General features: G+C 42.0%; 1 protein-coding gene across 1 annotated transcript in view; it reads right to left on the bottom strand.

The window, feature by feature from the left end:
* Positions 1-26,422, bottom strand: part of NFXL1 (nuclear transcription factor, X-box binding like 1) — a 680,877-nt gene that overhangs the window by 287,249 nt on the left and 367,206 nt on the right. Inside the window, exon 15 of the mRNA XM_086962681.1 lies at positions 11,624-11,715. Coding sequence (XP_086818807.1) covers positions 11,624-11,715 — 92 coding nt within the window. The remainder of the gene's footprint in view (positions 1-11,623; positions 11,716-26,422) is intronic.

Raw genomic sequence — 26,422 nt, 5'->3', positions numbered from 1 at the left:
AGTGAGCACTGCCTGAGTGTAGGTTGAGTGCTGTGTGAGTGTAGCATGTGCATTGCCTGTTGTATGTGAGTAGGTCAAGCACTCAGTCTGATGAGTGTAAGCACAGGATAAGCCCTATGCATGCATGAGTGTCCGGAGAGTGTTGCGCCTCTGAATGCTGTACCTATGTAAGAGTAGTTGCTATTGTAAGTGGTCGAAGTGGGGGAAAAAAAGTAGGGGAACTGTGGGCGGAGAATCAGAGAGTGGGAATAACCTGAGGATTGGGTCAGTGTGCGGAGTCAGAGGTGTGGTCAGAAACAGCAAAACATCCCTATTTTTAGAATTTGGCATTTCACTGACCAGTTACAGCTTAACATATCATTTAATTCAACCAATGGATACACATGATTATTTAAGGTTTAATGAGTTATTGACAATTCAGTGGAGCAGTGCCTTAATTTAAACCTGATTGTTTGCAAATATACGATAGCCCGGAAGTCACCCATCTACCTGGCTTTTATGGACCTTACCTCAGCCTTCGACTTTGTCAACAGGTCACGTTTATGGTCGGTCCATTTAAAATATGGGCTGGACGAGGCTCTAGTCCACTTTTTAGTTTACTTGCACAGGGACTTGAAGGCGGGTGAGCAACGACGGGGAGGTCTCAAGGGACATCAATATTGGCAGAGAGGTCAGGCAGGGGTGCGTACTGGACCCGCTCCTATTTATATTAATGAATTACATAATGTACTGCCAGAACTTACTAATGATGTCCCGAGAATCAATGGTAACGCAATCCCCGCCCTACTGTATGTGGATGATGCAATCCTAATGGGCCGCACTCTGAACGCACTACGCACTTTAGTTAGGGGCTTTGTAGTTTTTATGGCTGATTTAGATCTCTGCAGTCATTTGAAAAAAACTTTATTAATGACCTGCGGCCCAAAAAAACACCTTATTAACTCAATAACCTCAGGCACTGAACATTTGCTACGCACTTGCACGTTCCCATATTTGGGGATAGGATTTTCTGACAATGGCTCTTGGTCAGCCCATGCTGCCCATAGTAGAAGTACATTTTTAAAAGTCACTAATTCGATCATGAGCCTCCCGCAACTCAAACAAGCTGAGGTAGTATTATCCATAATCAAAATTTACAAAACACTGTGCATTCCCACTGGCACATATGGCGCAGACGTTTGGGGTTCTACAAATTGCAGTGGAATCCAGGGAGAAGAAAACAGATTCTGCCGGAAACTTTTAAGGGCCCCAATATCCTCCTCACACTTTGTGTGTCATAAGGAATTAAATCTGTATTATATCGAAGACTATGTCAGGTCCCGCCCCGCCATATTTTGGTCATAAGTTTGGAAAAACCCGGCAGCAACCTTTATGAGGGACATAATAGCAGACTGTCTTAAATGCGACAAGGGAGGGAGCATACCCTGGCGTGCCGCTGTCAGAAAAAGTCTGAGCAGTGTGGACCTAGAACATATTTTCCTAAATCCAACTGATCTAGAAGGAATAAATAAAAAGACGGTCAAATACACCCTATATGGATTATATAATAATGTTAGATATGCTACAGATCTCTCAAAATCATCAGTTGCTAGGTATATGTCGTTAGTGGATACTAATAGCCCTCGATCCTATATGCCATCCAAGTATCTTCTAAAGAACATAGGTCGTTGGGAGAGAAGTTTGCTCTTTCGCCTTAGGGCCGGCACCTTAAAATACTCACTTTGCTTCCCTTTGGGCTTTAACATCAATCTTGAGAAAATGTCCTGCCCTTGTGGTACTTGTAGTAATCAAACGATGTCACATTTTTTATTTTTCTGCAACTTTTATAACAAATACAAACAATATCTGATCCCCTATTTTAAGGCATTTGCCAACATCGATTATAGAACAGCCTATCTGGAAATTCTTAAGCTTGAGAGGGACGATCTGATTCTTCGCGCAAGTCCTTTCCTGAGAGTGGCAGTTCACTCATGTGATTCTATGAGCACTCCGTAACATAATGAAGTGTAACCGAGCCCACTATGTTGTTAGTCGTAAGGACTTATAAACGTTTTCATGGTATGGTGTATCGAAAGAAAGGGCTGTTCGCATGTCAGACCACATTTACAGTTTATACTAAATTGCACTTTATATTATGCTGCTAAAACGGTTTACATCTGGTTGCACTTTATCATTATGTGCTGCTATTTATTGGACATTTGATTGTACCTATTAGCACAATGTTGTTATTTGTCAGGGTCATAAACTCTACGTTTTAATGTTATTCTTGACACTTGTTTTGCACCTTATGCCTTTTTAACATATGTATGTTATTGAAATCCCCTACTGCAATTTGAAAGTCCTCATCTATTCACTGTTTTGCTTATTGTGCTTCTTTTATAATAATCTGTATTGTTGCTGGTATATGGGCCCTACCCATAAAGCAGGTCACCTATTAGATCCTTTTATCTCCAATCTAGACACTGTTTCGTGCCAGAACGCCATTCCCATTACCTGGTCGGATCATTTTTTGGAGGAATTTAAGGTTAAACACGATACAAGTCATGATAATTCCGCTACCCTACCTGCTTCCAGGAATTGGAGAAATTTGAAAAAACTGTCTGTTAACTGTTTAAATCTCCACCTTAAGAATAATATGCCAGCCACCTCTGCAATTCATATAAATGACATTGATCTGGTTTACAACTGTCTGACTTCCTCGATTGATGCATGCCTGCCATCGTCCAACAAGAAATCGGATTACCATCAGCCTCCTGCCCCTTGGTTCTCCGAAAGTTTGAAGCTAGAAAAAACTAAATGCAAAAATTTAGAAAGGCACTGGAGGATAAAACTATGAGCCAGCTGCAAAAAAGACATATAAATTAGCCCTTAAAAACTATCACGCTCTATGTAAAACTGCCAAAGCTGCGCATGCCAATCACATCATTTTATTGTCACAAAACTGCCCTAAAGTTTTGTTTAAAGTCGTGAGGGAATTGTCAGGGGATGCTTGTCACTCTGAACCTCTGGAACTTGACTCTAAACACTGCAATGACTTTGCGGAATTTTTTGTCAAAAAAATAGACATGATTTACGCTGAATTCAACAATATTACTACCATTGAAAACCAACAATCGAACAATCCCGCCCTACCTAACCAAATCACTGAAAGAAACAGCGGGTCCTCCGTGCCACACCTCACACCTGTTCCAACAGTTATTTCCGATTGCCGTGCAAACAAACCCTTTGCCAGATGAGTGGCATAACTGTGCACCAGATCAGAAAATAGATAAACAACGTTGGGGGTGCACCGCTCACAAGTCCACGGAAATGACACGCAACAACATACTGGAATTCCAGGCCCAGGACGATGGACTACGAGATGTAATGCATGCGGTGGTCTAGACTAATATTCGATAAATTATATCTTCCGGACTCACTTTTTAAAGTTACCATTACAAGTGCATCTAAAACGTGACGCAAACGCTGCTTGAAACTGCAAGTTCTCTCCCTGTATTGCACTGGAGATAGTTGCTCACGTTACCATGGTAAGTATATCTAATACGTGATGCAAACGCTACTTGTAACTGCAAGTTATCTCCCTGTATCGTACTGGATTTAGCTGCTCACGAAATAATAGGGACTTGTTCTTCTTTTGCTTCGAAGAGATGACACCCTATCTATTGTCACTGTAGTGCTGTTCCTCACCTGTGGACGTCTTTCAGTTGGAACCACAGAGTGTGGGATCGGTGAGACACCATCTTTCAACCTATCCTATCCACAGTTGTCATCAGTTTCTGGAACGGAACCTGATACGGTTTTTTCCAGGACTACTTGGATGTAACATGCTGTATTACTTTGCATCGTCATATCTACAATTGAACTAGCGGCATCTCCGTACCGGCTTACTGTTTTGGGTACTGTGATTGGACTGTTTACTATTTGTTCGCCCTGAGGAAGCTCTCAATGTGGAAGCGAAATGCGTTGGCTGCTATTGTGATCTGACTAACTTTAAATTAAGAAGTGATTTTTCCATACAACTTTGGCTACCTGGACTTTGTGAGCTGTGCACCCCAACGTATCAATCCTGCCCAACCTTTTGATGGTGCCTTGTTGATTCGGCCACAGGAGGTCCTTCATGACAAACAGGACATTCAAATTGTGGAATGGGCACCTCTTGACTTTTCCATTTTTTAAAATATTTTAACTAGCATTAAATCTGGCTCTCCTACGGATCCTGTTCCAGCTTTCATGCTGCAGAAGCTGGATCTCCCAATACTCAGTACCATTATGGAACTTCTTAATTCATCGTTGCAAGAAGCTATGGTTCCAATGGCATGGAAACATGCCATGGTCCTCCCGTTGTTAAAAAAAAGGCAAACTTGGACCCGGAGATTTTATCCAATTTTCGACCTATCTCTTTACTTTCAGTTTTCTTTAAAATTTTGTAGAAACCCATTAATAGCCAGTTGACAAAGTTTGTTGGTTTACGGAACATTTTACATCCCTCCCAATCGGGTTTTACAGCTGGCTTTTCTACAGAGTCTACGCTCTTGGGAGTGACTGAGAATATTTGTCAGCGTGTGGATAGGGGGATACTGTGGCACTCATTTTATTGGACTTGAGTGCTGCGTTCGACACAGTTTTCCATACTGCTCTTTTGCAACTTTTAAAGTCGAAGGGCATTGTCGGCTCAGCACTCAAGTGGATGTCCAGTTTCCTGTCCAACAGGACCTTCCAGGTCATGATGCCCCTTATGGAGTCCCGCAGGGTTCCATACTTAGCCCACTGCTTTTAAACATTTATGTGAGCCCTCCGGCTGCCATAGCAGAAGAAGCTAGGCTGACAATATATTCCTATGCGGATGATATCCAGCTTATATTCTCTTTATCCTCAAAAGATACTGCTCAGGCATCGACTCTTCAGTTGGGACTAAAAAAGATAGCCGATTGGATGTACGCTAACAAACTGAAATTGAATGGTGGGAAAACAAAACTCCTCATTTTTGGAGCCAACAAAACTCTCTGGGGCCCCCAACAATGGCCACCTCAAATGGGAAACCTCCCTCTATCCTCACAATCAGCTCGCAACCTTGGCGTTATCATTGACGACCAGTTGTCTATGAAGCCGCAAGTGGCCAAGGTTGCTTCTACCTGCTTCATGATCCTGAAGTGGCTTAGTAAAATTCTCTGGATGTGTCTGCCTTCTACACAAAAAAACGTCCTCCAGGCCCTGGTTGTGTCAAGACTGGATTATGGAAATGTGTTATATCTTGGCAAAAGTAAGGAAGTCCTCCGTAGGCTGCAAGTTGTCAAAAAATCGGCGGCCAGACTACTGTGCCAGCTACCTAGAATTGCCCCCACCACTGGTCCCCTCCGTGAACTCCACTGGCTGAGGATTGGAATCGTGCAAAATTTAAGGTAAGGGCCCTTTGCTATATACATCGGATAAACATGGGCTTAGCACCCCACTATCTGGGTGCTTTGGTGCAACCATATCTCCCTTCACGTCTTTTACGGTCCTCTAACCAGTTGAAGTTCCAAATTCCAAGGATCAAACAAGCTAGAATGGGTGGCCGTTCCTTTGCCTACCTGGCTCCTTCTCTGTGGAATTCATGCCCACTTCAATTAAGTCATGAAACGAGTTATCTTAAATTTCGGAAAGAGATAAAAACATGGCTTTTTAATCAGTAGAGCTTGGCCCTTCTCCGTTAATGCGTGTCCGTAGGCACCGGGAAACCTCTGGGTAGCTGTGTGCCATATATGTTTTAAAAAAATATATAATAATAATATTTTTTGACATGTGCTTTTATGGATATTTCATATCCGAATAAAGATTGAATTGAATTGACAATTTAATACATTCACAAAATGGGATACGTTTCCAATCACAGAATGTCCGTAATACACTTGAAAGTGGAATCACAAGCCATTTGTCTCCTAGCAAGGCAGTTTCTGTCATCAGCACCTACCCTCCCTTTTTCCACAAGAGTAGTTCAAACATCAATGGAAAAATATATAGAAAACATCGGCATATATGGCTCTGCTATATTGGCCACATAATACATCTGCTGTATAATCCGACAATTTTAACTAATTCATTCTTTGTGGCTCAATCAGATAAAAAGTTACAAAACAATGTGAGTTGTGTTCCTGCGAAGTGGACGGGCCTTTACAAAGGTTGACTGGTCACCTTTCTCACTGCTGAATGTGTATGTTACACTGGTACTAATAAGGCAAAATCTTTCCAGATACTGTTAGTTTGTGTAAAATTGTCAAAATAATAAAGTATCAGAAAATATACTGCATTATGCTGCAGCCTTTTAATGCTGCATAATTTAGTTAACACTGCAGCATAATGTTATCCCCCTTTGCTGCATAATTCTAGTGGCCCCAAAGCAGGCAGCACATGTTGGAAGTGCTTGTGCATGAAGCAGAGAGACTGAGAAGCTTGCGAACTTAGTTTTGTGTGCGTGCAAATCCTACATTGCCTATCCTTGGTGAGTTGCAGCTACTACTGCTGAAACAAGGCCAATGGAGGTACCAATGGGTGATGCGGACTGGCCCTAAGGGCACCCCGTGCAACAATGGTTGTTTGTTCTCCCCAATGACTACCTCCACCATGGATTCTGTCACTACCACCCTTTAACAGTGCCCCACAAGTCTCCATACCCACACTATCTCTCATATAAATTTAACTTGATTTACATTCCATTGTAGGGTGTCAGAGCACTTTACATCACACACATTACACAGAAACAATCAATTATACATGTGTAAATCACTGTATAAGAAATGTTACATAAGACAAAGGACTACAAGGTGTAGAAGTCACATGACAACCATACTATTAGGCAGTATAGTTGAATAGTGATTGATCTGGAGAAACATCTCATCATTTAAAAACGTAATACCATGGTTAGGGGTTCTCTTTAATAATCAGAATTGATTTCTATCCAAATGAACAGTTTTTACAACATTAGGATAATCAAAGGCTGGGCGGAAAGGGCTGGGGAAGAGTCACAAGAGAGCGAAGACTTCTTTGAAGAAACAGAACTTGCAAGCATCTGCGCAGGAGTATGCATAGCATGTGAATCTACCCTTTCTAATGCAGTACCCTATTTCTCACCCTATACCTTTAGCAATATATCATCGACCTCCACTTTCTCATTCATCCCAAACGCCATACCACTACTATGATCCCCAAAATAACCCCATCTAGTCTCTTCCCTCCTCTATACCTCCTTGCATCATCTCATACCTCTTTTACAATTCAAATCTCCCAAACAAGCATTTCTAAACCCTTCCCTCTGACTCTTCCCCCTCCACTTCCCCTTTACTCATCCCAAACCCCCTCCTGCTGCTATGAACTCCAAATAAAGAAAAAAAACATTCTAGACCCTTCCCTCTTCTATCCCTCCACTGTTTCTTTTCAATCCAAATAACAGACTAACATGTCCACCACTCAAATTATTTCACATTTCCCTATACTAATTCCCCATTAATCCGCTTTGGGTTCCAGAGTAACGTGCTACTCACCAAAAAGTACTTCAACACCTCATCAGGGGTAGCAAGCGCTATATAAAAACAAACCTTTTCCCTCTTCTCGTCCTCCAATACCCTTCTCACGCCAAATAACAGACTAACATACCCACCACTCAAATTACTTTCATGTTTCACTATACTAATTCACCACTAATCCTTTAGGGGTTCCAGAGCAGCATGCTACTCCTCGTCAGGGGTAGAAAGAGCTATATAAATGGAATTACAATAAATATCGCGCTACTTTAAAACTTGTAGTTTGCATGCAGCTCTTAGATGACAGTTCATAGCTCACTGTTCTATGTTAGGGTTTTAACTTATAAACTGCAAGTAACAAAAGGATCTCTCTGACAATAGCAGTAACCCACTGACCTATTTACATTATGTGCACTTTGTGATATGCATGATACATGTTCTTTGCAGCAGACACATTAACCCTCTGCACTACCTTTCCATGAGTCAAAACTTCCATTAGACAAAACTCTGATCTCTCTCTAGGAAGAACATTAATCACCGAAGTGATTGTAAAATTTTTAATGTTGTCGAAAATTGCTGGAGGAAAGGATGGCGGAAGCACGTGCTTTTAAAACCATAATATAGTTGCAAAAACACAATGCCCCCCCACCTAAAGTCCGCACCTGGTGCGGTCTCACCGGTTGCATCGCCCTAGAGCTGGCCCTTCTCAAGGGTCCTGTGACATCAGTGATAGAGTCAGTGTTGCTCTAGGGTGTGCTGCTACATAGGCCAGCCGCAAGGCTAGAGGTGAACTTCATGGATTGTGGTGGACAAGCCTTCAAGATTAACCCACCCTTGCCACCGGTAGGGTCCACCTACTGGTGCCAAGACACCAGGGCTTCTAAGGTCTTGTGGAGCCCTCTAAGGTCTAGCATGTGAATGTGCTCCCTCAGGAGAGTTGTCTGGGGGACTGATCATGAAGACTGAACTTGGTTCCCCAGTTTCAAATTCGGCAGCTCTGACCATAGTGCCACATCCTCTACCCCACTGAACACCATACTGCCCTGTGAGAAACTTGCACTACCTTCAACTACAACCCAATTGTGTGCCGCTATAGACTCCTGGATGCCACTCAATTCAAAGTGCACACTAGAAAAGTGCAATATACTGCTTAAAAAGCAACAACAACCTGGAAGAAGTAAAAACTCATAAAAGCAAGATTATATAAAGCACGTTACGGACTAGCCGTAGCTTGCACCAGACGTTTCCTTGGTGGGCCGGAAGGCTAATGGCTGTTTTTCGAATAGTGGGGGTTGTTTTTGTTACTGGGGGGCCGATTTTGAAGCAGTCCTGCAGAATCGCCCACTAGTAACAAAAGCGCAGTGGTTCCACAAGCACCCCCACAGGGGGCCGGTCGGATGTAATTGCCAGGGCCGGTTTGCTACCCCAGTCCGGCCCTGATCGTGGTCACCTTAACGCTTTTACATTCACTATTCAGAAATCAGTGAGTGCTTTCGCCTGAAAAGTTAAGGACATGGCTGATGGGCCAGGAAGGGACTAGTTTCAATCTCCATTGCTTATATCCTTACAAAACGTAGTCAGTATGGTTTAAAAAGACCACATCAGTGAACACAGAGCCCATATTGTTTTCCAATCCACCCATCAATCTGGCATTGCGGTACCTCCAGGACTGGTGCACTTCCCAACAGGGGAAAACAATGCTGTTCAAAGAAAGACAAGAAAACAAAAGTAGCACTTCACTGCAAACTATGTAAAGTGACGCTAATGTGTTTGGATGTGAATAAAATCAATCTGGCCACTTCGCTACCACTCTGTCTGGCTTTATTTAGTTATTTGTTTATTTTTCATATTTTTAACCTTTAATCCAGAGGCTGCACTTTGAAATATAAAAATGTTAGAAAAAGATGACATTTCCAGCAAAAAGTCTTTGTTTTTTTTGGATCCATTTCACAGGGGGACTAATAAACGAAAGTAGGAAAGAGAGGGTGAGAACCGTTTCTTGTGCCACGGTTTTCATTCGGTAAAGTAAGGAGGAGTTAGACAGAAAGAGAAGGAATAAGAAGAATAAAGGGGGTGGGTGGCGGCTGCCAGCGCCGCTGCAGAGCAGGAGTTGACTCTGTCCTTGTCTGATCTGGGCAAGAAGGAAAAGAGACATGTATTTTCCTTCTCTGCCTACCCGTCTGTCCCTGAACAGCCACGAACGGTGAGCCTTTTCTGTAGGCCTTGGCTACTCATGCAATCCTAGGACGCATGTTTAAAAAAAAAAAAGTAGGGGAACAGAATCTAATGAATTAAAGAAGTAGGGGCACGCTGTGTCCTGCCAATCACACCCATTTCGACACTAGGCTGGTGCAGGCTGAGCGCTCTGTGAGTGCAGCCTGAGTAGTGTTTGAATATAGGCTGAGCAAGGTAAGGGGGGCCGCTCGGCTCCCACAAACTTATGGTGGGGCCCGGCTCCCCCCTTCCCCTGTATCATCGGTGATGGGGCGTGCCCACACCCCTTTGGCGGGTCGCGGCTCGATGACGCGACCAGGGGCGCCCCATCACGGATTGGTGCTGGCCCCCGCTGTTGACCCGGATGCGGCAAAGTGCTTCCGGGTCAAGGGGGGGTCTAGAAGGTTTAAAGGCCGGGGGAGCGCGGGAGGTGCCCCCTTTCACCCGCGCTCCCCAGGCTTGCTCCTCGCAACTCTGCTGGGGGCCAAATAATTTTCCCACCCACCATCCCTTAAAACAGCAGTTCAGTTGGACGTTAGTTGTTATTATCCTGGAGTGTACTTGCACTGTAAATATGTCGCAAATGAATTCGTTAGGCCTTTTTTCCCCTTTTGGTACAGCCAATATTGGTGAATGTGAACAGTTTGGTATTTTGTAAATGTTATATTTGGTTTTCTCCATAGGCCTTTTTTTCCCTTTCACAGGCGTCATATTGTCGTATTTATTGTAATCCTTGGTCAGGCGGTAAGGTCCTGATCGGTGAGCAGCAATTTAAGTTCCTTAGGGGGCGGCACCATTCTCGAATGGGGTCGCCCAGGGGGAGGGGCCAATGGTCTCTCCTAGAACTTCAGGGGCAGGATATCCGCTTGTTCGGAAGGGTGCGGGGGAGGGAGTAAGACTTTCGTAATAGCCATCCCGCACATACACTATGACGTCATAAAGTGGCGTGAGTGAAAGGGCCCTCCTTTTTCGTTTAATGGAGTTCACGGAGCGTACTGGGTAACCAGGAGAGGGACGTACTCTCCCGGTAACCAGGCCCGGTTGCGCATGCGCACTAATACGTGAGGGCGTAGCTGGTAATAAGGATCTGACACCGGTCAACGACCTTGCCATAGGCCCAAAATTGTTAGGAAACAAAATTCATACGTAGGATGTTAGATTCGGTTAGGAACACGCTGTATTAGACATTTGTTAAGGTTAGCCCTTCATACCTGTCTACGTTGATGTAAATCTAATCTCAGAATTTTGCATATTATTGATTGTGTAAATAATGTTTATTTTAACAATTTTAATTTGTTTTCATATTTTAATAAATACGGCCGGGGGGTCTTGAGACCCCCAGCCTTCCAAAGAAACTCATCGCCTGTCTAAGTTACTTGCTGGATTGAGGTGGTGGTTGCTTGGCGGGGAGGGGGTGACCGGTAGTCCCAGACTATACTGTGCCTAAGTGAGTGTAGTGTGAGTGGTGTGCATTTTATGAATGCAGAGTAAGTGATGCAACTTACTTTGGTGCTAAGACAAGTAGGCACAAATGCTGCCTTGTCTATTCCTTTCTCTGAATGTCTCGGTACATTAAATCCAGACCTATTGGCATTGTTCCGCTACAGGGACACCAGCAGTAGTGCATTTCTTTTACACCAGCAGCACCCCAGCATGGCAGTATTTCTCCTCCCTTAACAGAAACAGCTGTAAGAAACCCCACGGGTTTGTATGATAATTAGTGCTGGGAGTAGCCCCATTTTCCTTTAATTAATGAGGACCAGTGCTAAATCTGAGCCGGTGAATTTTACAAATTAAGCACGGATAAGGGCCCTTGTTTTAGTAATAACTAAGATCACAAGCACAACAGATTTTTACGGGCGTACATTTAATACAAAAACTTCTGAGCAGATCCAGTGTTTCAATATACTTACGTTGGTATAGGAACCTTACACGGGGGACAAGGCAGTGCAGTCTGAATGAAAGCTGGCTCTGAAGGCTGTTCCCATGGACCGGCAGGCTGAGGCTGAAGCAAACAATGAGACACAAGCTGTAATGGTCTCTTCAACAAATGAAAAATAAAAATTGAAAACTCAAATGGATGAGGCAATTCAGCAGAATTTCATTTACTGAAAACAGTCTTCCTTAAAATTATTATTATTTTTTTTCGTAGTTTCATATAGCACGAACTCGACTCAAAGGTATCGGAGCGCTTTACATGGGCACCAGCTCCATTACAGACTGATATATATATATTTTTTTTTTAGGCACAGGGAGATTAAATGATTTGCCTAGAATCACAACTCGACAGACATGAACTTGGTTCCCCAGCTTCAAAGTCGGTCGCTCTAGCAGTTAAGCCACATCCTCTCCCCGTTTCCTGCCATTTGTCAAATATTTTTTTTTTCATAATAACCTTGGGATACAGCAATAAATAGGTCTGGAAGTATAAAGGTTCAGTTTTCCTTACAAAAATGCTGAAGTAGACTGGTATTGTGAAGGGGTGGAAGGTGAACCGTTCTTTCATGAGTAGTATGTGGCTGCCCAAGGTTTTATTCTTTGGAAATAACTTAGGTTTCCTTAAACTGAACTAGAGAGGGAATAACATAGCTAATTTATTGGCACGTGGAAATCAGGTTTAATTTGGGCAGGTAACACCTGCCTCTCCACTTTATGTCTGGAAGATAAAAATAGAATATTTACTGTGTGTGGAAATCATCAGGTTTAGTATGACAACTATAAAAAACAGTACCTCCTGTGCTTCACAGTTAAAAACAAAAATAAAAAGTACCTCCTGTTAAAAAAAAAAAAATTATATATATATATATATATATATATATATATATATATATATATATATATATATATATATATATATATATATATATATATATATATATATATATATAAATATATATATATATCAAAACGAATACTCCGACCACTTCCACCAAAGCCTCGGAGGCGAAGAAGGAGAAGCGAACCACTTCTTTGTAGGCAAGATGTTATTTATTCAACCTTATCACAGCAGCAATCGACAGATGACGCGTTTCGGGCTCGAGAGCCCTTGATCACATAAAGACTGTTTTGGGTTGTGGCCATTTAAATGTTATGCCCTTCCTACTCAGGTCACATGGTCAGCAAGTTCACCATAAAGCTAGTAGACAGACTAAACGACTTTCTACATGGGCTCAATTTTTCAAATGTTACAAACTTAAATAACACTTGCATTACTACCCAATTATAATGATATCAACCCTTTTGTTCATATTTCATAAAAAAGGCAAAAAATTATTATTTTCCAATATCGTAATCACAATTCGATTGCATAATTATTTACAATCCATTCCTTGTAAAGTCTTGTTTTACATATATATATATATTATTGGATGAATCCATATATGGAATGTTATGTACAAGAAAAACTCGACCTTCCTAACTGCATAAATGCATAGAAAAACTTGCTTCAATCATGACACTGGTTAAAAAGAATGTGCAACATAGAGCATAGCAGCAATACTTTTTTTCTGTGCAAGAAATAGTGCAGGATAAAATAATTTCAAAATATAAGTAAATTTTGAAATAAGGCAGAAAAAGAAGAAAGAAATAGGTTGTGACATCAGATATTAGATTCAGTTTGAAACCAAGAAACATGTCCATGGCATCTACATCTTCCCCATCTTCAGTACACAAACCACTGTACTTTTTCCTGATCATAGTGCAAATTGGCAAGGTAAATGTTAACAACTCTCCTATACTTAATGAAGGGAGCCCTAGATCTCCTTACAAAAACCAATTGTTAAAAACCTACACATTGTAGGATATTTGCAATCAGATCAATAGTTAATTTTAGAATACGTGCAATTATTATCAGATCATGCGGCAACAATTGATTAAAGACAGGTGTACATGTCTTCCGTGTTATTGAGTCCATTTAGACATTTACTATCGAAGTTGAGAATGAACTTGGTCTCTAATCTTCTGAGTAATGCCTCTCTGTTTCCTCCTCTGCGTTGTTTTGGGACGGAGGATACCACGTAATATTGTAAACAGGATAAGTTGTTTCCATGCATCTGTTTGAAGTGGCGTGCCACAGGATAATTAGCGTCACTGTGCAAAATTGCACGTAAATGCTGTAAAATTCTCACATGCACCTGTAGCTTGGTGCTTCCAATATAATTGAGGCCACAGGTACATGTGAGAACGTAGACTGCGAATTCAGTCTTACAATTATAATTCCCCATTATTTTTTGTGGTGTTGGACAGAATGGAGTCAGATATTCAGTTTTGTTCACCCCAAATCTACATGCCCGGCATGTGGAACATTTATAAAAACCTGATTTGGGTTTGAGCTTGTCTGGTTTAGTTCTTATTTCAGGACTAGTTGGATCCAATACAGATTCCATGTTCCCTGCTCTGCTAAATGTAATAGTAGGGCTGGGGGGTAAATTCATTCTTAACACGGGATCAGTTAAGACTATCGCCCAGTTCTTGTTCACAATAGATCTGATTTTCCGTTCATTTTCACTGTACGCGGTTATCAGTCTTGGGCATTGATCATATTTGTCCATCTCGGAAGTGGCTATCAGTTCAGGAGAGTCATTAGGATCAACTATTTCCTCTCTAGGTGGTGGTAACAGACTGGCTCGGGATCTGAGAGCGGTTTTAGTGAGTGCTGTTGTCAGTATTTTATCCGAATAGCCTCTTGCTCTCATTCGTTGTATGGATTCTGCAGCACAAGCATTGTATTCAATGTCAGTGCTGCATATCCTTTTGAGGCGCAAAAGCTCTCCATAAGGGATGCTGGCAACAAGGTGCCTAGGATGTGCACTGGAGGCGGCAAGTGTTACATTGCCCGCAGTGGGTTTTCTGAATAAGGCTACTTTCTACCCTTCCATCTACCACATATAAATTAACATCCAGGAACTCTATACTAGAGTTATCAATGTGGGAGGTGAAGTGGAGATTTAAATTATTCACATTGATGTTGTCTATGAACTCTACTGCCTTTTCTTTACTTCCTTGCCATACGATGAAAATATCATCAATATACCTAAGGAAGTATTTGATGTTAGTGTCAAAGATAGAGGAATAGTCCTTTTTGAGAACCTGCTCCTCCCACCAGCCAACGTGCAAGCACGCATAGCTGGGGGAGAAGCAGGCTCCCATTGCCACAACCCTCAGTTGTTTAAATAATTCCTTCCCAAAAAGAAAGAAATTATTGTTAAGGCACCAGCTCATTAAATTGATTAAAGCCTTGTTGTGCTGATGAAACTCGCACGGTCTTTGGTCCAAAAAGAATTTTACTGCTTTAAGCCCTGCCTGGTGGTCAATGCTGGTATATAAAGACTCAATGTCTAATGAGATAAGATACATTTCTCCTGACCATCGCATATTTTCCACTTTACTGAGAAAATCCCCAGTATCCTTAATGTAGCTAGGCAGGGATTTAACAAGATTCTGTAGGAAAAAATCCACATATTGACCAGCCTGTTCCGCTACACTCCCTATAGCAGAAATGATAGGTCTGCCAGGGATGGGAGAAACACCTTTATGTACTTTCGGTATTAAATAAAGAACCGGCACAATTGGATTGTCATTATACATAAATTTAAATTCATCATTAGATATTAGTCCATCTCTACGCAATTGCATCAACACTTTTTTAAGAGATTCAATGGCCGTATTATAGTTTTTGATGTTGGACAGCTCGTAGCAGTCAACATTTTTAAGTTGACGTTTCGCCTCTTTGATGTACTCCTCTCGGGGCCAGATTACTAAATTGCCGCCCTTGTCAGATTATTTGATGATGATTTCATTGTTCTCCCCCAATTTTCTCATAAGTTTGGCATAGTCTCTTTTCTTTTGCTGGATATGTTTTTTCCTTTTCATCCTTTTGGACTGTACTTGTATGTTTAATTTTTTGATATCTTCCACCACACAATCATCCAAATATGTTGGTATATCCGCCGCTTTGATACCCAAACTGTCTACATGAGTGTAGATGTCATTCTGATATTCATTATTTTTATCTTTATTATTTTTTAAGGCAAAGTATTTCCTTAATTTAAGTTTTCTGACAAACCTGAAGATGTCAACTCTCGTGGAGCTGTAATTAAATGATTGGCCGGGACAAAAATTGAGACCGAGTGACAATTTCTTTTTCCGCGCTAGACAGGGGTACATTGGACAGATTGATGATGGTTTTATCCAAATCTACTTTTTCTGTGTCTAATTGCTTTTCTTTTTGTTTTTTCCACCTTTGTTTGCACTTTTTTCGTCTTTCTTTTCTTCGTTTGTTTTTTCTTGTATTTTTTGTTGTTTGTTGTCCTTTCTCGGTATCAAAGAACGTAGTCTCTCTGCCACTAAAAAATTCAATTCCTCGCCCATATTAAGCACAGTTGCTGGTGTTTGTCTTTCCCCACTTTCAATGCTAGATTCGCTGGTAACTGAAACCGAATCAAAACTAGAGTTTTCCGCAGCTGCTCCTTCCATTGCAGCTGATTTATGTGCATTTGCCTCCTCATTGTCTTTTTCTTTTTTCTCACCAAATTTCTTTCGGTTCTCCTTATTGTATTTACGAGCGAATGTGAATGTTTGTCCGTTATTATAGTCGGACTCATCCCAGGCAAATTTATGGGCTTTCCGATGTTTTATTTTTTCCTCATGTTTACGCAGCCTCTCGTCTATAGCAATTCTTGAAGTTTTAATAAACTCGACCCTTGCAGATTTCTTCAATTCTTCCGCTATATTCTCGATTTCTTTTAGAATTTCCAAACGGTCGATAGCTGCGTATTTAATGAGGATGCGTACTGAATTCATAGAAGCTTCTAAATTATTTTGTGCCCATTCTTTTAACATTGACGGGTTATATATATATATATATATATATACACACACACTCCACGCTGAAATGCATTATGCCCTGTTGGGAGGAGGTTTGTGTGGATATATATATATATATATATATATATATATATATATATATATATATATATATATAAATACATATACACACACAAACCTTCTCCAAGTAGAAGAAGCAGAGGCCACACAGGGGAATCCATGAGAAGCTCTTTATTGGACCAACAGGGCATAATGCATTTCGGCGTGGCGTGTGCCTTCATCATACGTCCTTCTCACTTGGAAATCCCCGACACCCTCCTTTTGTGCTGCTGCGAAAGTGCTCCGATACCTCCAGGTCTGGCTAGCGATATATAAAACCCTTAAATAAATAAATAAATAAATAAATACAACAGCTCGTCGGAGAAGACTGGAGAAACTGAAACAAGCGGAATTATCTAAAATGTGGGAATCTAAATCCCGCAGCGTTATTAGGAAGTTAAACTTTCCTAGAGGCCTCCGAATTTTTGTGGCTCCCCCATACGAGGACTCCAATCGCTTCGAGAATGGGTGAACAACAACCAAGAGTCCTCGCAAAGAATGCTTGCGATCCTAATTAAATATGCCGACATTGATCGTCAAAACATTCTTGAAGAAATTGATAAAATTCTCTGAATGCTGGATAAAGAAGTAGACAAGAGACAATTATCAAGTTCAAAACAGAAATGAAGGAACGACTGTGCAAGCTCGTAGAGTCTATTAAAGAAAGGAAAGTTCAAATGTTTTTGCGCGACAAGATTAACTATGACCGAGGACAAATCTATACTTTTGCGGAAAAAAATTGAAACTCTTCATGGACAAAAAATGGATGCTGGTGGTAAATCAACATTAGATCATAATTAAGTAGTATTCAAAGCTCTGAGCTTGATACGGATGCAGAGGAGCGCCTAGTGGGCCAACAGCAGGACCTGCCCACTCTGTAATTGAAGAGTTCGGTTTTTTACAGCATGAAAGGAGGTTCAACCTCCGCCCCAGGACATTCACAAACAGCACAAAGCCTCAAAGAGGAAGAGGCAGGGGCAGAGGCAACAGAGACGCAAAGGCACAAAACAACTCAGGCAACTCAGGGAGTGCCAAGAACAAGCAGACCAAGAAGTAAATGCTGGTATTAAAGCTTGAATCATCAATCTGACGTATATTACATTAACAGAAAATGAAAAGAACATGATTTTGATTACGTAAAAACAAGAGTTGACGTCTTCAAATTTGTTCGAACTCTGAAGTTAAAAAAACACTTTGCATTTAATCAAAAACAAGCACAGATACCATCTACACGTGTGACTAATATTATCGATGTCCAATCAGGGGACCTTGTGGTGAATGACATGAATCTGATGTTGGACTTAAGGCAGCTTGAAGAAGATACTGAAATAAACACTTTGAGTACAGAGGATCGATACGCAGACCACGATTGAACAAGCAACAATTCTAGCTGAAGCACAAAGCATAGTCATTGCAAGCAATGCTCCGACAAGCTTCAGAAATATTTTGAGATTTACACCCATGTCAACTAGACTCTGTGGACATTTACAATGAGCTGGTAACTAATGAATTGAAAAGTTTATACAAAAGTACAAGCAAGAAACATAGAATAATGTCACAGAGACAGAGAGATTATACTGCCCGGTCAATAAACGTTCATCAAATAGAATGTATTATGCGTAATGCAGATAAGGGTGGGAATGTTGTATTATGGGGGAAACAACAATACCTAAGTGAAGCATATAAGCAACTAAATAACCGTTTAGATTATGTTAGGGTTGCTGAAGATGCTATGATCACCAGTCACCGCCTTTACAATGCACAATTACAGGAATGGCATATTCAATGTTTGATTACGTATGAAGAACTAATGTTTTTAAAAATCATTAATCCTGTAATACCAGTTATGTACTTGATTCCTAAGGTGCATAAAGACCCTGAAAATCCACCGGGGTGCCCTATAATTTCAGCTATGGGTAGCGCCCTGTAGAACACATTCATGTTTGTTGATTCATTCCTCTGTCCTTTGGTTCCATCATATATACAGGACACAGGGGATTTTCTAAAGCGGGTGTATGATCTCCCATGGGAATAAGATTTTTTACTGGCAACAATTGATGTAGCCACATTATACACCAGAATCAGGCATGATGATGGTCTGAATGCCGTCAAACATTTTTTAGGAGGTAGACCTTTAACATTCTCACACACAAATGGTTATTGCAATGGTATCCACATGCCTGAAAAACAACTATTTTCTTCTCAATGGTGAATTGTTTAATCAAATATGCGGCACAGTTATGGGCACCTGCTTCGCCCCAGCTATGCAAATCTGCATATGGGCTGGTGGGAGGAGCAGGTGGTCCAGATGATATACCCAGAATAGTGGCAATATAACATCATGCACTGGAGTCGATTCATCGACGATCAGTTCATTGTGTGGAAAAGCCTCAGAAAAGTCACTAAATTATTTTATTAAAAAACTCTAAATCAACAATCTAAATCCGAAATTCACTAGAACCATTAGTGCAACTAGTGTACATTGTCTTGATCTAACAGTATATACAAATGAAGGAAAATTAGAAACAATGTTGTACCACAAACCTACAGCGGGAAATACATTGCTTCGTGCAACGAGTTTCTATCCTAAGAATTTAATCAGAAGCATCCGCTATGGGGAATGCCTGCACAGTATGCGTAATTGTAGTGATCAAGAGAGGCTAAATAAAAAAATTGAAGTTTTGAAAGTACGTTTTAAATCAAGAGGCTATTCAGGAGATTGTATAAAATCAGCCATCTATAAAGCAAATAGAAAGTCAAGGGAAGAAATCCTTTTCAACAAAAGTAAAGTGCAAAAGAAGTTGGAAAGTGAAAATAAAATTCAATGCCCGATAGTCACTACATATAATACACAACATAAAAATGTGAGAGACATTCTGTCCAAGCACTGGCTTATGATACGTAACGATCCTATCTTAGGAAAACTAGTGCAGAGAAGACCTCAAATAACTTTCAGACGTGCCAAATCTTTTAAACAAATGTTAGCGAGTAAGAAAACACGTTACTTCCCTGTAACTACGGTTATCCAGTATTGGTATCTTTCATAGACATTGCCGGTAGACATTTGCCGAGCTGCGGCATGGAAGAGTGTCCATACCTTTACAAAGCATTACTGCTTGCAATCGGCATCACAAGATGATACAGCAGTGGGACAAGCGGAGCTACAGCATTTTCTTCATTAAGGTTAGACTTTTAAGGGTCTCTCATATTCTATTCATGACATACGAGTATGCATAATACACTGTAATGTTTTGCTTGTCAAATGCTGTTTAAATATAAAATATGTTATCTGAATATAATTCTTTTTAGAAGGTTTTCTGCAATTATGTATATTTACATTTCTAGTGCTCTATAACCTTCTGGATGAGTGGGAATATATAGAATTACGCTTTGTCTCCCACCTTCCGCAAACGACAGATATGAGTTTACTGCTTGCTATTCTGATTCAGGCATGTGAATCTATGAAAGATACCCCAATACTGGATAAGAAAAAAAGTTACTTACCTGTAACTACGGTTATCCAGTATTGGTATCTTTCATAGATTCACATGCACCCACCCTCCTCCCCGGCAGAACAGTTCTTTATTAGGGATACATACTTCTCACTTGTGCTGGGAAAATCTGAGGAGAACTGCTTCTGCTGGGAAGGTTCTAGACGGTGCTGGGGCAGCTGTTTGGTTGGTGACTACTTTCAGTTCTTTTCATATAATGAGGTAGATAGGCTGCTAAGTTTTGGGTCTTTTTGGGCCTATAGTCTTGTCAGCCTACTACAGATTATTCTAAGGCATTGCTTTTGTATATATAATTACCGTGGGACTCCCGCCTCGGCGACGGGGAATGATTCAGGCATGTGAATCTATGAAAGATACCCCAATACTGGATACCATGTCACCGGTATCTAAACCTAAGATGACAGTCTCCACGTGGTTGGGCAGAAGAGAAGGATTTATAAAATGCATAAAATGCAAAGCTTGTGTCCATGGCAAAAACACCACCATTTATAAATCAGGACTCTCTCACAGAGAAAAGAAAATTAAGGGGCAATACATGTGCAAGATGGATTTCGCTGTCTACATACTTCAGTGCCCTTGTGGCCTGAGGTACGTGAGCAGCAAAATCTTGCTGGTGCTCAAGCGGGTGCTCCAGCACTTCAGAACCATAAAAAAATGGGGATAGAACTTATCCCTTGGTACGACATCATGAACAACACCACTATAAAAGTGCACAAGGACTATCATATTTTCTAAACGATGCGGTCAAATCGAATATACTGGATGGTGAGCATGGGGAAAAAACCGAGACGATTGAATCATGTTACATAATAGAGCTAAATAAAAAAATCCTGGAAGGTTTGAATATGGAGGAAGGCTTATATACGCATCTGTAATCAGTGACAGTAATGAGTCAGTCTTCTTTCATTCTTTAGGTTTTTAACTGTTCATGAATGTGAATTATTTTTGTTTTTCACATATTTTTTGTTTTAGCACCATGCATTTTAGAAGACAATGACATGTTTTTAAATTACTCCTGCTATCAATGAATACCCACTTGGGCTGGATCATGAATACTGTTTTGTGGCGTTTAGATACCTGCATTTCAAATACACTATGCAGGAATGGTATATGCCCACTAAGGCTTGATTTTGGTACACTTGTAAATATTGATTACATGCAAATATCAAAAGATGTTAAAATGCAGAAAGCAACTCATAATTGGCTAGCATACATGAGGAGAAGTTAAACTGGTTTGTGTGAATAATTTGCATCAGGTTGAGCAGAGTTGTATGATATATCAACCACTGAAGGACTGGGTTCTTTAATACCCAGCGGTGCCAGGGCACAACACCTGAAACCTTCGTGGGTAACCTGCTCCGGCGTACGAAGGACAGAGACACGGGACACTTCCTTCGGCGTCAAAGATTCAAGGTTTATTTGCTGCAGGGAACACAGAAATCACAGGAAGTACATCGAGTGTAGTTCGGGGAGACTGCTTCAAATTGGTTCTGTGGATCGCTCCTTTTATACAGTTTTTACCCATAGGACAACATGACACACAAAAGTTTACAACCCGGTTCCCACCATTATCCCCCAGAGGGGTAGCTTTGGTCACTTTGATACACATGAGGTCCGGAGCATAAGTGCGGAAACATTTGGTGATTTCCCAACTGTAAAAACCCATCTTCCCACCATTAGCGAATTCCAATCAGCAGTAAAACAGATCGAAATAGGAACAAGGACAGGTGCAGAGGAAGACGGAGACAGTGGGGAGATCGGAAAGGGTGTAAAAGGGGAGGTATCGGGAAACACGAGATACAGGCATCAAAGGGACGTGCCTAATAAGATGCACGGCTGAGACAATAAGTCCGTGCGGCAAGATGAGCCTCGAGCGGCACCATCTGCTTTACAGTAGCATCCCCCTCGTCATAAAGACACTTACAAAGAACATGTGTCTTCCGCAAATATCTTGGGAGTCCCAGGGTCGCGAAGCGGACAGCGTCCGTTCGCTGGCTACTTGAGGGCAAGAGACAAAATGGATGCCGTATCTAAGATGGAACCCGTGGGTACAGATGAAAAACCCACATAACAAACGAACGGTTTAAGTTAGCACAGGGAAACTGCGCACACTTACTAAACTCGTCATTTGCGGTTCATAGATACCAGACTCGACCATATTCATGCGAGTCGAAAACACCACTTACAATTGTCACGGAACCTCAGACGCTCCTTTTGCCCTCATGTAGGCAAGCACTAGTCGGAATCATATTCGATATTCATCAGACCATCTAGATGTTGCTGTAGCATAGCTCTGTCCAACCGAGTCCCCTTGGTAACAGGTGGTTGTCTCATACACGTTGTAGCACAGAGGCCACATAAGGCAGGACCACACTGCACACAAAGGCAACACGTGAACAGGAACACCACAACGACTCCGATGATCATCAGAATCTTCCAACCCCAAGTCGACATCAGGCCCCAAAACCACCCAAGTAGCGTCCAATCCCCTACATCCACGTGTATGGATTCGGAGATCTTATGCAACCTCGAGATGGCTTGATAGACAGTTGGAGCGTTATCTGGAATGAAAATGCAGCAGCTCGAATGGATCACCTTACATACCCCACCTCGATCTGCTAAGATGACATCTAAAACCATACGGTTTTGTAACATCATAAGTCTATCCGCCTGAAGTTCAGTGGTGATATTACCAAGGGCACTGGCAGTAATATTAGCTGTCGATTCTACCACTCGAGTCAACTGTCTCAGGTTCCTACTATTAACCATAGGTCCCCAAAACGGGAGGAAACCCTTGAAAAAGTCTCCTGCCTCTTGACCGGCAGTATCCTCTTCGCTAATTACGCCTCGCACAACTCTAGTCTTATGATAATCGGCATCTACAGTGAACGTCGGAGGCAACAGATTTGCAATGAAGCATGAGCCCATGAAGTCAGCGGGCAACCATGCATATGCACGATCATAGCAGATAAAGTATGTACCCTTGGCAGCCAGAAACACAGGGGACGAGAACATCGGCAGAATGTAATTTTCAGTGCAAGCACTCGCTCCAAGTCGAGCTTGCGATCTTCGGCCACGACCCATGAGACAAAAATTACCAGTGTGGGGTACGACCCATATCGGAGGCGAGCTTTTAAGCTGCTTTTCGCTAGTGAACGCACTATATTCACCTCTACTTAGGACCCTATAGGCCTGTATCTCTTCTTCGGGAATAAGCGAGGGATCATAGATATCACTATCTAAATCCTCTATTGCTATCGACAAAGGTTTTTGATACGAGGTAGGACCAGAGTAGGGGGAACGTGGTTCTCGAATGGGGTGGAAACCCAGTGCGCTTCGAAACATTGTTTGAAATGCTCGAGCTGACCCTTGGGAACTATACGGTAACACCAGATATGGAATTCCCTTATCCGTAGTATGTGGCATCAACCCACACACCCAACAATTAGTAGTGTTAACCACTAACTGATGCTGATGAAGGAGCTGAATAAAGGAATTGTTGCGGAATTCTACACGTCTAGCCTGTTCGTGTTCCGGTAACATATGAAAGGAATGAGGAGAAACAGTGGAGGTAAGTTTAGGGTCAGGAGTAGGAGTAGGTGTAGCAGAAGGTAAGAAGTAAGACATCGTGTAATACACCCCACCCGCCAATAATGCAGAAGCAGTCAAAAACAATACAAACAGTTGGAATATAAAACATTTGGTACGACTGAGTTGCTGCAGCTTAAATCTATGAGCCTGAGCTCCTTCCAAATCATTCAGCTTCGAGAATGCCATTCCCTACGACCGTCCGCAACGTTTCTTGACGCACTTCGTTCTGTGTAGCAATAGTCAATCCCTAGGAGTTCCCAGGAACCGACGGCCTTTAACCTAGCGTCAAGACCTACTATCCAGAAGGAAGTACGCGCGCGGCCCTACGGCCTTTAATGCACAATAGGTATATATGCAAAAACAAAGTCCCTCAGCTGTAAAAGCAAAAAGTATAAGGAATGAAGCTCAATATATATATATACAGAAATATTCACAGTAATATGAATGTTCAAAACTGATCACGGAAAACGGGATAATGCAGTTGTCAATACAGCAAAGCAGGGTCTTTTATTAGTCTTTAGTGCTAGATCGTAGAAAGTATCGAGTTTTCCCAGGACGTGTCTGCTCGTCAAACAAAGGATCCGTTGAAGAGACAGCGTCCCGCTGATCAGTTGGGTGTTCTGGTCTTGAGTCTTTTGATGATAATTGTTCAACAATGTCTTTCTGCTGCGCTGAGGATTCTCCAACAAGCTGCGCGTCGCTGAAAGGTACAAACGCCGGCAATCCTTCGGTTTCAGTTGACGCAATGCCTCTCCTTACCCACGGGTCTGTCGGCAAAGGTATAGGGACCTTTTTGGTATGGGTGGCATGCACCCAATTCTTGCGTCCCTCGAGACGAACAGCAGTCCTCGTGGCAAGGAGAACCTGATAGGGTCCAGTAAACCTCGGGTCCAGGTTATTCTTGCGTGAAAAATTTCTCGTCACCACCCAATCTCCGGGCTGGAGCTGGTGGCCTGGACCCTCCGTCTGCGTCGGCAATGCGTCGTAAACCTGTTGGTGAATTAACCTCAGTTTAGCAGTCAAGTCATGAAGATAATCGATCAACATTGGGTACTCAAGATCACAGAACATTCCTGGCCTAGGAACCCCCCACACATTCGCAGGACGGCCGAACACTATTTCATAGGGACTAAGCCTAACTCGGGAGTGTACAGTCGCCCTAGTTGACAGTAATGCTAAAGGTAAAGCGTCAGGCCACGAAAGACCAGTCGTAGCCTGAATCTTCGCTAACTTTAGTTTGAGGGTGCCGTTGTACCCTTCAACCAATCCAGCTGACTGGGGATGATTGGCGCTGTGGAATTTCTGATTAATTCCAAGGCCCTTACACACACTCTTCATCACACTATCCACAAACTCACTTCCGTTATCTGACCACACGACTCTAGGCATTCCATACCGAGGAAAATATTCCTTCAGTAGGATTTTCGCAGTAGACAAAGCAGTATTGTCTTTGAGAGGATAGGCCTCGATCCATCGGGAGAATGCGCAAACCACAACTAAAACGTATTTCAGGTTATTGCATCGCTCCATATGGATGAAGTCCAATTGAATCACCTCAAAGGGGCATGAAGGGGGAGCAAAACTGCCAGGAGGAGTTGGGGTTCCTTTGCCAGGATTGTACATCATGCACACCATACAATTCTTCACCAGACGTTCAGCACATTTCGTGATACCATCATTCTTCCACACAGGAGACAACAACTTGCAAATACCTTTCGCGCTAATATGTGCTAACCCATGCGCCATTGTCACAACGGCCAGCACAAACGCATCCGGTAACATCCATCTTTTCTGATCGGACAGATCAATCCAACAACCATTCGCATCCAACTTTCCCGTACTTTCTTTCCACTTCACCTTTTCAGTCTCGGTGGCCTCATTCTGAATTTCTTTCACACTTTCGATAGTGTTTTCACACATGCTCGATTCTGTAGGCCACCTAACCGAACTCGTCACATACATTCGAGTGCTAAGGTTCCGGGCAGTCCCCTTAGCAGTCTCATCCGCAAACGCATTACCACGACCAACATCATCCGTCACCTTACGATGCGCACTACATTTAACAATCGCAACTTGCTTAGGCAACGTAAGTGCATCCAGAAGATCATTCATAAGCTGGCCATGCTGAATCTTCGTACCATGCGACGTCAAGAAACCTCTCTCTCTCCACAATCGTCCAAAACTATGTGCGACGCCAAATGCGTATTGGCTGTCGGTAAACACATTCACACGTTTCCCTTTCGCTAACACACACGCTCTAGTAAGAGCGATCAGCTCTGCAGCTTGGGCAGAATTCTGATTCAACCTTGCAGTCTCAACAACAGTATTGAACGTTACAACAGCATAAGCAGTAGTCACATCGCCATTCGGCAACTTAAAACATGACCCATCCACATACAATGTGCCATCCGGATCTTCCAATGGGGTGTTTTTAAGGTCCACTCGACCTTTTGTTTCCTCCTCTGTCCTCAAGTAGCAATCATGTTCTGCTACTTCATCTGACTCTGTGCTAATTGGTAACAAAGTTGCCGGGTTCAGAACATTACAACGTTTTATTTGAATGTGGCTTGCCAACAGCGTCAACTCGTACCCAGACAACCTCGCACTCGTCAAGTGCTGAGTTTTCGTACGATTCAAAAGAGTATCAACTGCATGCGGAACCATCACCGTAAGCATATTATCCAT

Source organism: Lissotriton vulgaris, chromosome 3_1 (genome assembly GCF_964263255.1).
Source record: "Lissotriton vulgaris chromosome 3_1, aLisVul1.2, whole genome shotgun sequence".
NCBI classification, from domain to species: Eukaryota; Metazoa; Chordata; class Amphibia; order Caudata; family Salamandridae; genus Lissotriton; species Lissotriton vulgaris.
This window is presented reverse-complemented; position numbering and strand designations above follow the sequence as displayed.